The sequence below is a fragment of the Pristis pectinata genome, chromosome 22 (genome assembly GCF_009764475.1).
Source record: "Pristis pectinata isolate sPriPec2 chromosome 22, sPriPec2.1.pri, whole genome shotgun sequence".
NCBI lineage: Eukaryota > Metazoa > Chordata > Chondrichthyes > Rhinopristiformes > Pristidae > Pristis > Pristis pectinata.
Genome location: NC_067426.1, coordinates 22034052 through 22047736, shown reverse-complemented (window position 1 = coordinate 22047736; position 13685 = coordinate 22034052). Strand labels below are relative to the sequence as shown.

At 40.6% G+C, this 13685-nt stretch overlaps 1 protein-coding gene across 3 annotated transcripts; it reads right to left on the bottom strand.

The window, feature by feature from the left end:
- Positions 1-140: 140 nt before the first annotated feature.
- Positions 141-13451, bottom strand: LOC127581747 (zinc finger and BTB domain-containing protein 8A-like). Of its 3 annotated transcripts, none has more exons than XM_052036426.1 (5): positions 12128-13451; positions 7860-8803; positions 7047-7225; positions 5915-6237; positions 141-428 (listed from the first exon to the last, which is right to left on the bottom strand). In XM_052036426.1, the coding sequence occupies exons 2-5, from the start codon at positions 8773-8775 to the stop codon at positions 404-406; spliced, it is 1443 nt and encodes a 480-aa protein (XP_051892386.1). In that variant the 5' UTR covers positions 8776-8803; positions 12128-13451; the 3' UTR covers positions 141-403. The 3 variants fall into 3 exon arrangements, with proteins under 3 accessions (XP_051892386.1, XP_051892387.1, XP_051892388.1); XM_052036427.1 differs by lacking the exon at positions 12128-13451 and adding an exon at positions 10490-10627; XM_052036428.1 differs by lacking the exon at positions 12128-13451 and having other exon boundaries at positions 7860-8815.
- Between the last annotated feature and the right edge of the window lie 234 nt (positions 13452-13685).

The following is a 13685-nucleotide window of genomic DNA, read 5'->3' as shown; positions in this document are numbered from 1 at the left end:
TTGATATGAAAATGTTGACTTGAATGATCTGTATTAAAATATTGGAATATTTTATTAATAAAGTATATTTAAAAATTACAAACGTTTTCACACAAAGGCTGAATGGTTTGCCCTATATATAGAAGGGACATCTTGGAATTTACTGCTGGAAACCAAACCAAATCATCCAAAATTATATTTCCTCATGTCAATTTAACCAATGTCTTTGCACAATACATGCAAATTTCTGGTAACCTCATTAACAAGAATGTAAATAATCACCATCAAAAGTATAGAGCCCACTCCAAACTTCCTTTTCAAATATGAAAATCACAGTGAGGTCAAAGTTCATCATTGGTGGTCTGTGTGTTATGCACCACTTGCAAAGCTGGATTCTGTTGAAGTCAATGCCCAGAATTTGCAGTCAATGACAATGGTTTCTGTTCTTCCTGACATGGAGAAAAGAAAATATAACAAAAGATCATTACAAGTGCTAATCAATGTCAGTTCAAGGGTTCTACAGCCTTAATGATATTAAGCTGGATGAATTCTCACAGACAAGAAATCAGGAAGCAATTTTTAATTAAATTTCTAAACATTACAAAGTGTGCCAAAGACCAGAAGGTCTTGATGTTGATTGAAGCTGAAGTATCATTAACAATTATTTTTAATAATATTTTTAAATCCCTTATGTTTTGAAATATTCTTGAAAAGCAAGGAAATTGTAGTATATACAAATAATTTAATACTTAGAGCTATACATTCCCTTCCCGAGCATTAAGGCCCTAATGACAGTCATTTGATTCCATTGCATGCCTGATACCAGGCTCCCAAAACAGACACTCTATTCTGAGTTCTATGGGGGAAGAGATTACCAGGCAGCAATTGGAAAAGATTTAAGGATGCACTTAAAGCCTCCTTGAAAAAGTTTGCAAGATTCCCACTGACTTTTGAAAATCCCTCACATGACCACTCAAAGTGGACAAAGACCCACTGTTGTTGGTACTGAGAGCTTTGAGTCAATGCATCAGGAGCATACAGAAGCCCTGCATAAATGGCAGGAAGAGCAGACCACCTCACAAACCACTCACCCCTCAGGCACCTCCTGCTTCATCAATGGAAGAGTCTGCAGCTTCCACAAAGGCTTTAATCAGTCATCCCAGAACCCACAAAAACCAGAATGAAGGCAACTCAACTTCAATCCCAAGGGATAATCGAAGAAGAAGCAGTAATTATGGTGTTTAATGTCATTAAAAGCTTGCTTAGACTTCATGCAATTTTGCACAAGATTTTCAGGGTATTTTGTAATAGGATTAGTTCATAAATACCTTAAATCCACCTCAAATTCAAGTGATTGCAATGCAGAAGGCTGCAAACAGGCATGCTGAAACAGAGCAACTTCAGGATTTCCATTTTAAGTTATATGCGTGTGAATTAGTATAAAAATGCATTAAAAAAAGGAGCATAGGTCTTTGGAAGTGCAATGTAGAATATTGTTCTTGTATAAACTGAGCCCTGGTTGAATTGTGGAGCTGGTTTAATGGGCTGAATGACCTACTCCTGTCCTTTAAATCTGAATGCACTTTAAACCATCAGTGCACATTGATAAAGCAATGAAAGTAACTTTGCCAACAAAACCCGTAGGGCTGTTTATGATCCTGCATTGTAACTATAATCCACAGCAACACAACCTAAAGGTTAAAGATATTCTGCAAATGGTTTCACTTGGAGAATTAACTAATTAAAAATACGTACATAAATAGTACAAAATTCACCCCAGGTATGCACCTTCTGCTAGGTCTGTCATTTATCACCTGTTATTTTTCAACATTGTTAGAGTTTAATTTCTACTGAACACTGTAAAATGTAGGTTTTTTTTACAAATAATAATTGCATCAGTCAAAATTTGAACCCAACAACTCTGATGAGTTAGGCAGCTTGTCTGACATCGATTATTAGATGAACAGAAATGTCCCTCCATGAAATATTGGAAAAACCAAATCTTTAGTCCCTACCACAAATCCCCAGTTGCTGACTCCATCCCTCTCTCTGGCAACTTTCTGAAGCAAAATAAAACTGCAAAATAAAGCTAAGTTTTTGACTTCTTGTATGCTCCTTCATCAAGAGTGCTTAAATCCATTTCCATAACACTGCTTCACTCCATCCCTGTCTAAGTTCACCTGCTGCTAAGACTTTTATCCAGGCCTTTGTTATCTCTGGACTTGATTATTACAAAAAGAACAGAAAATGCTGTTTTGGTTAAATTAGTTTTTGATTAGTCAGTATGTTTAAAAATGACACCAAAATTGGTGGCATAGTGGGCAGTGGAGAAGATCATCGAAAATTACAGCAGGATCTAAATCAACTAGAAAATGAGCTAAGGAACAGCAGATGGAATTTAACTCAGACTAGTGCAAAGTGTTGCATTTTGGTAAGCTAAACCTGTATAAGACTTGCACAGTAAATGGAAGGGCCCTGGAGAGTGTTGTAGAACAACGAGACCTAGGAGTACAAGCACATAGCTCCCTGAAAGTGGTGACACAGATGGACAGGGTGGTGAAGAAGGTGTTTAGTACACTTGCCTTTATCAATCAGGGCAGTGAGTACAAGAGTTGGGACGTCATGTTACAACTGTACAACACACTTCGGAGTATTTTGTGCAATTCTAGTTGCCGAGCTATAAGAAGGATGTCATTAAGCTGGATGACCAGATTTGATTCACAAGGATGTTATCAGGTCTGGAGGGCGTGAGATATAAGGAGAGACTGGATAGGCTGGGGCTCTTTTCCCTTGAACATAGGAGGCTGAGGGGTGACCTTATCAAGGTTTATAAAATCATGGGAGGCATAGATGAGGTGAATGGTCACAGTCTTTTTCCCAAGGCAGGGTTGTCTAAAACTAGAGGACATAGATTTAAGGTGAGAGGGGAGAAATTTAAAGGGGCTTCAGGGGCAACTTCTTCACACAAAGGGTGGTGGGTATGTGGAACAAGCTGCCAGAGGAAGTGGTAGAGTTGGGTAGGATTACAATGTTTTAAAGACATTTGGACAGGTACATAGATGGGAAAGGTTTAGAGCGATAATAGGCCAAACTCCGGCAAATGGGACTAGTTCAGGAAGGCAATTTGGTCAGCATGGATGAGTTGGGCTGAAGGGCCTTTTCTTGTGCTGTTTCGTGCTCTGACTCAATTCAGCCTGGGTCAATGAGGACTTCTGGTCAGAAGAGTATAGATGGCCCTTTAATAAGGGCATTGCAGCATTCTTTGTTACTTTCATTGTTAAAACTTGCCCTGACATAGCACCTTCAACATAAAACACCTCCAGGAATTTCTCAGCGATGCAATTAAGCAAAAGTTAGAATATGTTAACTTGGTCAAAGAACTGGATTTTCAAATGACTCTTAAAGGAGGAAGTTAGTGAGTGCAGGAGTTAGGGGGGAACTGTGGCAGAGAAAGGAAGATGTCAGAAAATTTGAAGTTGAAATTACAGATGGCAATAGTGGGGCAAGAGAAAATGGAGGTGAGAAACATACCAATAAGTCAGAGCAACAGAATTTCCTCAAAGAGAGGCTTGAGGAAGGTATAAAAAGAGTTGAGGATGGTACAAAGTGATATTTACAAAGATAAGTGATGGTACAAAGATAGTGATATTTATAGTAAAGTTTCATTGTTTATTAATGTTACTTATAATCAGATTACTGATTTATAATTGGTCTCATCTCACCAGAGTATTAGCCTCCTTTGAGATGACTGGAGAAGCACACGTAAAGCCATGAGTCAAAATATAGCATCAAATTCATACAACAATGAAGTCTGTTACCTTTATACCTGGGATACTTTTATAGCATTAATACTGTGCAATGGAAAATATCTCTGCCACAAGGATGTGACATCTTGTGGGAGACCCTGAAACTAATAGGATATCTATTGAAGCTTCAAAATATATTACAACTTGCCCAGGATAATGGTATGGATAATCAATCGACAATAGTACTATATTGAAAATACCATCACCAAGCACAGACATAGTTCCAGTAACTGAAGCAGTTTGTGAAAAAAAATGTATTTTCATTTCTCGGACAATCATTCACATTTTTAAGTAAATGCATATTTTTCTATTCAATTTATATACAAACAAAAACAAATCTGGACCTCCAACTTGGGCATGATTTAAAATCATTATTGGTTTAAAGCATTACAGGTTCAATTATCAAAATCATATATAATCATTTAGAATACAACAATTATTCAAGCCTAAAAATAAATAATTAGGCTGACAGCAAATCTCAAAGCAATCACCTCAAACAAACACAGTCAGAATATAAAACAGACATTACAATAGAACAAGCTTAACAATTTCGGCAAGATCAAAATCAGGTGAACATTAAAATATATAAAATGTATTTATGTATATTGCAATATCATACATCTTGACCTGTACATTTTAAAACCATGATCACTTAAAGCATATCTATTCATCCTCCTTTCCCATGTAGCTCAATGATTTGGGTCCTCTTTGTATAAAGAATATTTAATAAGTAATACAAAACATATATCCAGCAGTGCCCATGGTCATGGAAGGCATCCAGTGAATTCATAGGCATCCTACATGTGCGCTCAAAATGTCACCTGACTGCTCACTAAATTTCAAAGCAAAGGCATAAAGTCAGAGAAACAATTTCTAACACTGTTCTCCACCTAGACAAGCAGATAGTGGAAATATAGTCTGACAATAACTTGAATGTGAAGAAGAATTGTGAATGTGGGAATATATCAGTTGATGAATATCTCTGTACTAATTAATGAGGCAAACAGAATATCAATGTAGTGAAAATAAATGCAAGTTATTAGGGTATGGGTACAAGCACTATATCTGTTCATTCAAAGAACATTTTATAAATATCCAGATATCTTAACATGAGGCAACAAAGGTTTCTTCACTGAAGGTCAATGAGCCCAAGAATGAAAGTTATTTACCTTAACAAACTGAGGTGCAAAAGTAGATAATAATGCAGTACATTAATTTCCTTAACCAAGAAACAAATAATATTGTTTCATGCTAAGTGAAAATACCTGCAGATGGCATGGGTATGCCGCAAACAAATGATGATTCGACAATAATAAGCAACTAAAAATGAGAAATGTTCTGTCACCTGCAAATACCTGAATTCTTAATAGCAAAGCAGGTAAACATATTGACGGATAAATAGATTGGTACTGCCTGCAGCACCATTTCCCAAGTTGGAATTAATATGATAATCAAATCCTCCTTTCTCTTACCACAGACTTTTACATTTCTAAAACAATCCAAACATATGGGCTCTACATTTTTGTTCATATCTGGTTCTGTGACATCTGGTTATAAACATACAATTTGAAGTCTATTTTGAGGATAAACATTTGTTGTGTATAAAAGGTATATTGAACAGAATCACAGACCGGTTCCAGTACAAGGCCATTTGACCCATCATGCCCATGCTGGCTCTCTACCAGAGCAACATGATGGTGAACATCTGAACATAAAAATAATTTTTAATATTATACCATGACAGAAACCTAGATATTTCTTCAAATCTAATCCTGCGGATCTATCTTCTCTTTAACAAACATGTGTTGTACAAGTTCTTCACCATAAGACTTAGTCCCTTTAAATATTTATACAATATTCATCATGTAACACTTTAAAACAAAGTTTTGCAATAGTAACTCAATATTTTGAAGAAATACCATCTCACTTTTCCTACTAAACAGAAATGAGAAACAACTAACAAATTGTTGTCATTAACATTTTGAGATGCAAATAAATGTGCAAGTTGATGCAACCTCTATTTAGAACCCCTCAGTTACTCTTATACTTTTCTTCCTTTAATAGAAATGTTCCAGCACAGAATGTTTCCTCAGACACCCTTCTCAATTTTATCATGAACTTACACTTACTCATCTGCATCGTCCAGGATTTCTTCTACTGCATGAACTTCGTTGCTCCCTGGATCTTCTCCCCCTGAACTCAGGATCTCAGTGTCACCATCAGGCTCTGTAGAAATCCAGCCAGATTCTTTGTCATTTTCCTGAAATTCCCTGTCATTGTCTGGATGTGCATCCAAGTCGATAGGCTCATCATCATGACCAGAATTCATTAGATTTACACAGTTATTGCAGAGCCCAAAGGATCTGCCATCATGTTGTACAATTTTGGCTGCAATGCCGGTGAATGGCTTCCTGCAAACTTTGCAAATAATGACCTTTCTAGACTTGTGGATCTGGGAAAAGTTCAAACAACACAAAGACATGAATGAAACAAAAAAGGAATGCACAATATCATTACGAACTGAAATAGACTTATTGCTCTTGATCCTATACAAACTGCTGGAGGAACTCAGTGGGTCAGGCAGCATCTGTGGAGGGAAATAGATAGTCGACATTTTGGGTCAAGATCCTTCATCTAGTTCATTGCTCTTGATAATCACAGAGATAATAAGACAAGTTGTAAATGTTGAAAAGGAGGATTAAGTGATGAATTTAAGAAAAAATGAAAGCAAAGTCATGTTGTAATGCAAGCAAACAGCATCAACTAACAAAATCAAGACTCATCAATAATTCAAGTTCAATTGCACCACTGGTAAATCAGAACGGTTCACTATTTACAATATATAGAAACACAATTGTGACACATAATAGCAGGATTCTCAGAGGTTGAGGAAAGGCAGAGCTTTAATAGTTTTAGAAGTTTTTATGTCATAAATTGTTTGTGATTTAATGGATTTTGATGTTAGGTAGAACTATTTATTCAACTTTCCCCTAACTTTGTCAATATCAACGAGAAAACCACAAAAAATAGATTATGAGGCAGAAAAAAGAGTTCCACAAATTAATATTTGATGTTGTCCAAGTGACAATGCCATTGTGGACCAGCTGATGTTTCTGCCAGTTGCACCTTATTACTTACATTATTGTCCAACAGGTGCTTTTTTATTTAAGAAGATAACAGCATAAGTAGGGGGTTGAGTTCCTATGTCTATTGCCAAAAAAAAATTGTCAGCTTTAATAAACATTGAGACTTCACACTCACAGTCAGGAGGTGACTGCGGAGATGCTCAAGTCGTGTGAATCTCTTTCCACAGGAATCACAAGGATATGGTCTCTCCCCTGTATGTGATCGAAGATGTCGCTTCAAGTCAGATTTCCGCTTCACTGTATGTGTACAGAAAGGGCACTTGAATCTCATCTTTGGTAATATATTGCAGTCCCCTTAGAAAAAAATGCAGACATTTAAATAAAATTGAAGATACTTGCAATTCTAAATCTGCATATAACTAGACCAGACAATGCAATACAAAAATGTGAATTATAACAATAGAACATTACTAATAGATTTTAAGCAGCTGAAAATCTAAGGAGGCTGATAATGTCTGACAATGAAAGTTGTATTCTTGTCAAAATCTATCTTACTTACTCAAAGTATGTAGTAACCTATTGTTTTCCCTCTGTATACCTGACATTTGCTCCTTACAACTTAATATTGGGCAAGTGCTTATATTTCCTGTCCTAATTTCTCCTCACAAAGCTGTCTATTTGATTAGATAACACCCCTGCAAAACACATTGGAATGTCTACGTGCTTATATAAATGGAAGCAGTTGCAGTTGTAAACAAAAAGCAATTGGAATGGACAACAGTGCCTTTCAAACAAATTAATGGGCTTTTGAAATGACTATGTACAACTAGACATGTATGCATTTGAACTGTATATTCATGGTTAAATGCCTTCAGATTAGCAAGGCAAAAGATAAAACAGATTTACGTTAAGATGATGAGATATCCAGACACTAAATACCAACACTTTGCCTCCACCTTTGGCATTAAAGAATGAGTGCTGTGCTTACCTGCACTTTCTCCATTCCAGTCACCTACAACTTCCACAATGGTAGGCATTGGAGGATACCAGTCTTCTGCCTTTCTACCTCTACCTCGAGAAGGTTGCTGTACTGAGTCACTGTTCCTTTGTGGCAGAGACAGCACATCTGCCTGATGCCTGAAATGATAACTCACTGGCAGGCCAATTGGCTCACAATCTGATCTTCTCTTCTCATCACCCTGGGGAACAGTGTTTGTGTGTTCAGGTGTTCTTGCATTTGCACCCGAACCACACAAGCTATTGGCTTTGTAAACAGCAAGTTCAGATACTTCCTGACGAGCTTGATTATTGACAAAAGAGATTGGCAACTGGTCCCTGGAGCAGGGAAGGTTTGAAACTGCCTGATGAAAGTTGAAATTCCTCCAGGAATGTCCGACAGTACCTCCCAGATCGGAGTTCTGAGCATAACAGGAGTTGCTCTCCAGACCACGGCTGCTGGTGAACAAGGGTGCTGCTTCCTCACATTTCATCTCACCATTACTGGAATGTCTCAAGTATCTCTCTTTTTCACTTATGTCTAGGGATGATTTGATGAAGTTCTTGCAGACACTGATCACATCTATCATCTGCAAGTAGCTGGCAGCTGACATCACATCAATCACATTTTGGCTTGTGAGGAGCAATCGCCCTGAATATATGAAATCTAAAATAATTGTAAATGCATCTGCAGAAAAGACGTCAAACGTGGCTACAGTGGGCTGTCCCAGATCCTGGGCATTATGCAGAAGCAGCATACGGAAGTAGCCACTGCTGGCAAACAAAACATTACGGTGACCCTTAAAGACTCTTCCCTCCACAATGATACTACAGTCACAAAACATTTCCTGTTTGCGTTGTTCATTTAACTGTTGAAATAAACGGGCTTGGTGTGAGGAGATCTCCATTTTGAGAGCTGCTTGAGGTTACATCAGTCTGCAAAGGACATGAATAATATTATTTTGCTAAGATTAGAAGAAAATACAAATCCATTCCATATTCCAGTTCATCCCAAACAGTTCAAGGTAGCGAAACTTAAAAGGACTTTGTATGTTTTTCTACAACTTTTAATCAACTTATGGAAGAAGATGACCATCCAGAGATCATAAATTTAAAATATGTATCAAAACAACCGAAAGGCAAATGAGGAGAATACACTCACTCCGACCCCACACTAAGATCTAAATACTATTACCCAAAAGGTTGATGGAAGCAGATTCCATTGAGATTTCAAATGGAAATTGAACATGTATTTGAAGACCAATCATTTGTAGGTTTATGGGGGAGAATGAGCCTAAGTTTAGAAAAGTGAGGTGGACGCATTGAAATACATCAGGTTGGCAATGAGGGGTTATAGGAATCAGACAGGAAAACAGAGCTGAGGCCAAAGTTCAAAACAACCACGGTTTTACTGAATGACACAGCAAGCTCAAGAGGCTGTGTATGCCACATCTTCTGTTTATGTTCTAATTGTATAGAAATAATAATTTTAAACAGTATGTCCATAAGGATGGAATTGGCACAGGTGTGATAGGCTAAGTGGTGGCCTTTGTCATAAAAGTCATTCATTCTCCAATTTTAGCTCATAAGTTGCAGGTATCCTCCATTTTTGGGGATTTAGATAGAAAGAAAATTATACACTTGGAACATAAAAAATAGGTCATATTACCCTTCAAGCCTGCTCTGCCATTCAATAGTATCACAGCCAATTTGATGAAAATCTGAAAAACCTGCAGATACTGGAAATCTGAAATGAAATCAGAAAATTCTGGATAAAAAATCTCAGCAAGTCAGACAGCATCTGTGGAAAGAGAAACAGACAACATTTCAGATCTGTGACCATTCGTGAGTCCAAAATCGTTGACTGTTTTTCTTTCCACAGATGCTGCCTGATGTGATGAGTTTCTCCAGCATTTTCCGTTTTTATTATGGCTGTTTTGATCTTTGGCCTCAACTCCATTTTCCTCCCTGATCCCCAGTCTGATATATTTCAATGGGGTCACCTCTCATTTTCCTGAAATCCAGGAAATATTGTCTCATTCTGTTCAATTATCTTCAAAAAGTTGTCCCAAGATAGAATTTGTATTTTAATAAAGCATGGCTTAAATAAGTGAAAGCTTTCAGGTCAACTTACAAATTTCCTAGTTCACTACAATTCATTATTGCCCAATTGAAAACTAGACCTTTCATATATAATTGGGCTTTGCCTTTCCCTAGCTCTTCCTGCCCTATCACTCTCCAGGAATGCCTCAACTTCTAACCCATTCCAACACACATGCAAGTTATGTAGAGTTTATATTAATTTAGATCATATACCAGTACAACGCTGGATAGGCCATTCGCCCCATGATGTTGTGCTGATCATGATGCCAATTTATATTAAATGTCCTCTTCCTGTGTATCATCCATACCCCTTCATATTCATGGGTCAAACTTAAGTTTATGTTAACTCGTAGCATTTTTACCCTGTATACAGTATGTATGCCTGACAACAATAAATTTGAACTATTCTTTGCTTTTTCATGAGCGACCGTGCTTTCACCAGCCTTGGACACGCCCTGGTATTCTCTCCGAAAACCTTACCAACCAGTGACTGTTGATGCCAACTTCCTTAAAACTTACCTCTTTTGGCCAAATCAACGCCTTTTTATGAGAAAAACAAAAAATGCTGGAAACACTCAGGCAGCAAGCATAGCGGTTAGCGTAATGCTTCACAGTGCCAGCGACCCGGGTTCAATTCCAGCCACTGTCTATAAGGAGTTTGTATGTTCTCCCCATGTCTGCATGGGTTTCCTCCGGGTGCTCCAGTTTCCTCCTACATTCCAAAGACGTACAGGTTAGGAAGTTTTGGGCATGCTACGTTGGTGCTGGAAGCATGGTGACACTTGCGGGCTGCCCCCAGAACACTCAGCACAAAAGATGTATTTCACTGTGTGTTTCGATGTACATGTGACTGATAAAGAAATCTTATCTTAAAAGAGAAACCGTTAACTTTTCAAATCAAAGACCCCTTCGCCAGACACTGCCTGACCTGCTGAGTGTTTCCAGGATTTTCTGATTTCACATTTCCAGCATCTGCAGTTTTTGTTTGATTTTCAATTGATGAAATCTTTTAATGTGACTTGGTATTCTCTGATCTGGGAATCACCCTTGGCCCGTTCAACGGTGTGAAAGGCGCTATACACGTGCAAGTTGGTGCCGGACGACCACACTGCTGCCGTCCAGGGTACGGGTGTCCGCACAGTGGGGCTGAGGGGGGCAGTGGTTGGGAAGGGACGACTTCATGGGGTTCCAAATCCCAATTTTAGCTTTTAAATCCTTGCTGGAAAATGAACCACCAGTGATTCGCTGAAGTTGAGCAGAAACAGCCTCTACACTTCCCTTGATGTTGAGAGGTCCAACTGATGGCCGTAACGTGACGAAATTGGACGTAGAATAGAGGGGAGGAATAAGATTTACTTTAATATGCAGACATTGCGCCCCCCCCCCCCTCCTCCAACGCGCAGAAAGGACTGGCATCGCACGACTGCAACTGGAGCAGAGCGCGGTCGCCTCAGGCTGTGCAGACCTGTGTCGTCCAGAGTCCGCACGATCCCGACTGGTCGCCTCGAGTGCTAATCAAATGGACGCTGTGCAAAGGACAGCAGGAGAGGAGAGCCCGGGTTTGATCCGCCCGCGCTCGACATCAGCGCCGCGCGCAGCTCCGGGCGGGCGGAGAGGAAACCGCGCGCGAGACCTGGGGCAGCTCCGGGCGGGCGGAGAGCCCGGCGCGAGACCAGGGCAGTGCCGGGCGGGGAGCCCGCGCTCGAGACCAGCGCCGCGCGCAGCCCGGGGGGAACCGCGCGCGAGACCAGGGGCAGCTCCGGGCGGGCGGAGAGCCCGGCGCGAGACTAGCGCCGTGCGCAGCCCGGGAGGAACGAGACGAAAGCCCGCTCGACATAAACGCCCGTCGCCCCAGTGCATGGGCTGCATCCTCTGCGGGCGGCAGCACCGCCAGGGTGGTAACCGCCCAGTCACCCGGTGTCCCTTCCCACCACCCTTCGGTGGGCTCGCTGCTGTTCCCTCCGTCTGGGAACCCCGGCCCGTTACAGTCAATCACAGCAGAAAGCCCCGAATCCCCTTACCCAGGACAGATGTCGCTCTCCACCCGGTCCGACCCGGACGTGCTTTTAACGCCCGGATTTACACCCGGAGGCACTTAAAAGCGAAGTATAGCAGACCACTAAAGCGCAATTGTCGTCCCAAGTACCGTGGTTTTACCTGTATTGGATACTCTCCAACTACACGGTTTGATTTAAGCATTTGCCTCGGAAGATCAGCGGGCGTCGGCCGCGGAGTCGCCTGAGATGGCAGGGTAGCGGGCTGTTCCGCCCACATAACTGGTGCCCTGGGGCTGGGCTGCAGAGGAACAGTGACCGCAGCCAGAGAATGGCGTTGAAAGGGGCGAAGCGCCAGACCAAAAACTAACAGGCGGAGACTGAACAAGTTCATTCCTAATCACACACTCACTCTGAACGGTTTATAAATGGTACACAGCGGTAGAAGGATTGAATGTTTAGAGCGATGGATTGGATAGCAGGCTGTAGAGAAATGGTTGTGAGTACTGGTTATAGCAAAGGCTTTGTCCCGGACACTCCCGATCACTCCAGTCACAGAAGTACTCTTGCAACTACACCATGACTCCTCGATGCCACACTGGGCCATGTGCTGCCTTAATGTCAACGGCAGTTATTCGCACCTTACCTTTGGACTTCAACTCTCATCCACATTTGGACCAAGGGTGTGCTGAGCTCTGGAGTCAAGTGGTCCTGGCCAAGCCCAAACGGGGCATCTGTGAGCAGGTTAGTGTTCAGTGCTGCTTGCTAACACTGTCAATGGCTTCTGTCACTGGCGGGGCAGTAATTGATCAGCCTGGATTTGTCTTGTTCTTTGCGAACATAACGCATCTGACCAATTTCCCATATTGTCCAATAGATGCCAGTGTTGTAACTGTTCTGAAACGGTTTGGCGGTTGCGTGACTGAAGCTGGAGCTCAGGGTTTTCAGAACAACAGATAGGATCTTACTGGATTCCAAAACCTTTGCTATAACCAGTAGTTACAACCATTTATCTACAGCACAGGGAGTTAATAAAATTAACTGAAGACTGGCTTTTGTGATGGTGGGAATAAGTGTTGTAACGTGGAAACAGGCCCTTCAGCCCGTCAAGTTCACACCCACCATCAAGTACTCATTAAAACTAATCTTACACTATTTCCATTTTATTCTCCACTCATTCCCATCAACTTCTTCACAGATTCAACCCTTCACCTGCATATTTGGGGCAATTTACAGTGGCCAATTTACAACTTGCACAAGTTTGGGATGTAGGAAGAAACCAAAGCACCGGGAGGCAACCCACACCATCACGGGGATAATGTGCAAACTCCACACAGGCAGCACTGAAGGTCAGGCTTGAACCCAGGTTGCTGGAGCTGCAAGGCAGGAGCTCTACTAGCTGTGTCACCCCATCCAGTCAGGAACACTGCTCTTCCACTTCGTAAGAATACCTGGATGAGAACAGAGATGCAAGGGTTGTCAATCATTTCCAAGAAAATTTAACATGGAAAGCCTGCATGTCACTTTCTGCAGTTAGTCATTTAGAGAGAACTATATAGCCAAAAGCTAGTTCACTAAAACAAAGCCAATACCTTTTTTTAAAAAAAACTTATTTTTAAAGGATAGAAGTTGAGCAAAGAAAATGTGCTTAATGTTGACTTGGGTCTGTAAAATAAAGCAGCGTAACAATTCAGACCAGGGTTCATCTTACTAAAGAGTTA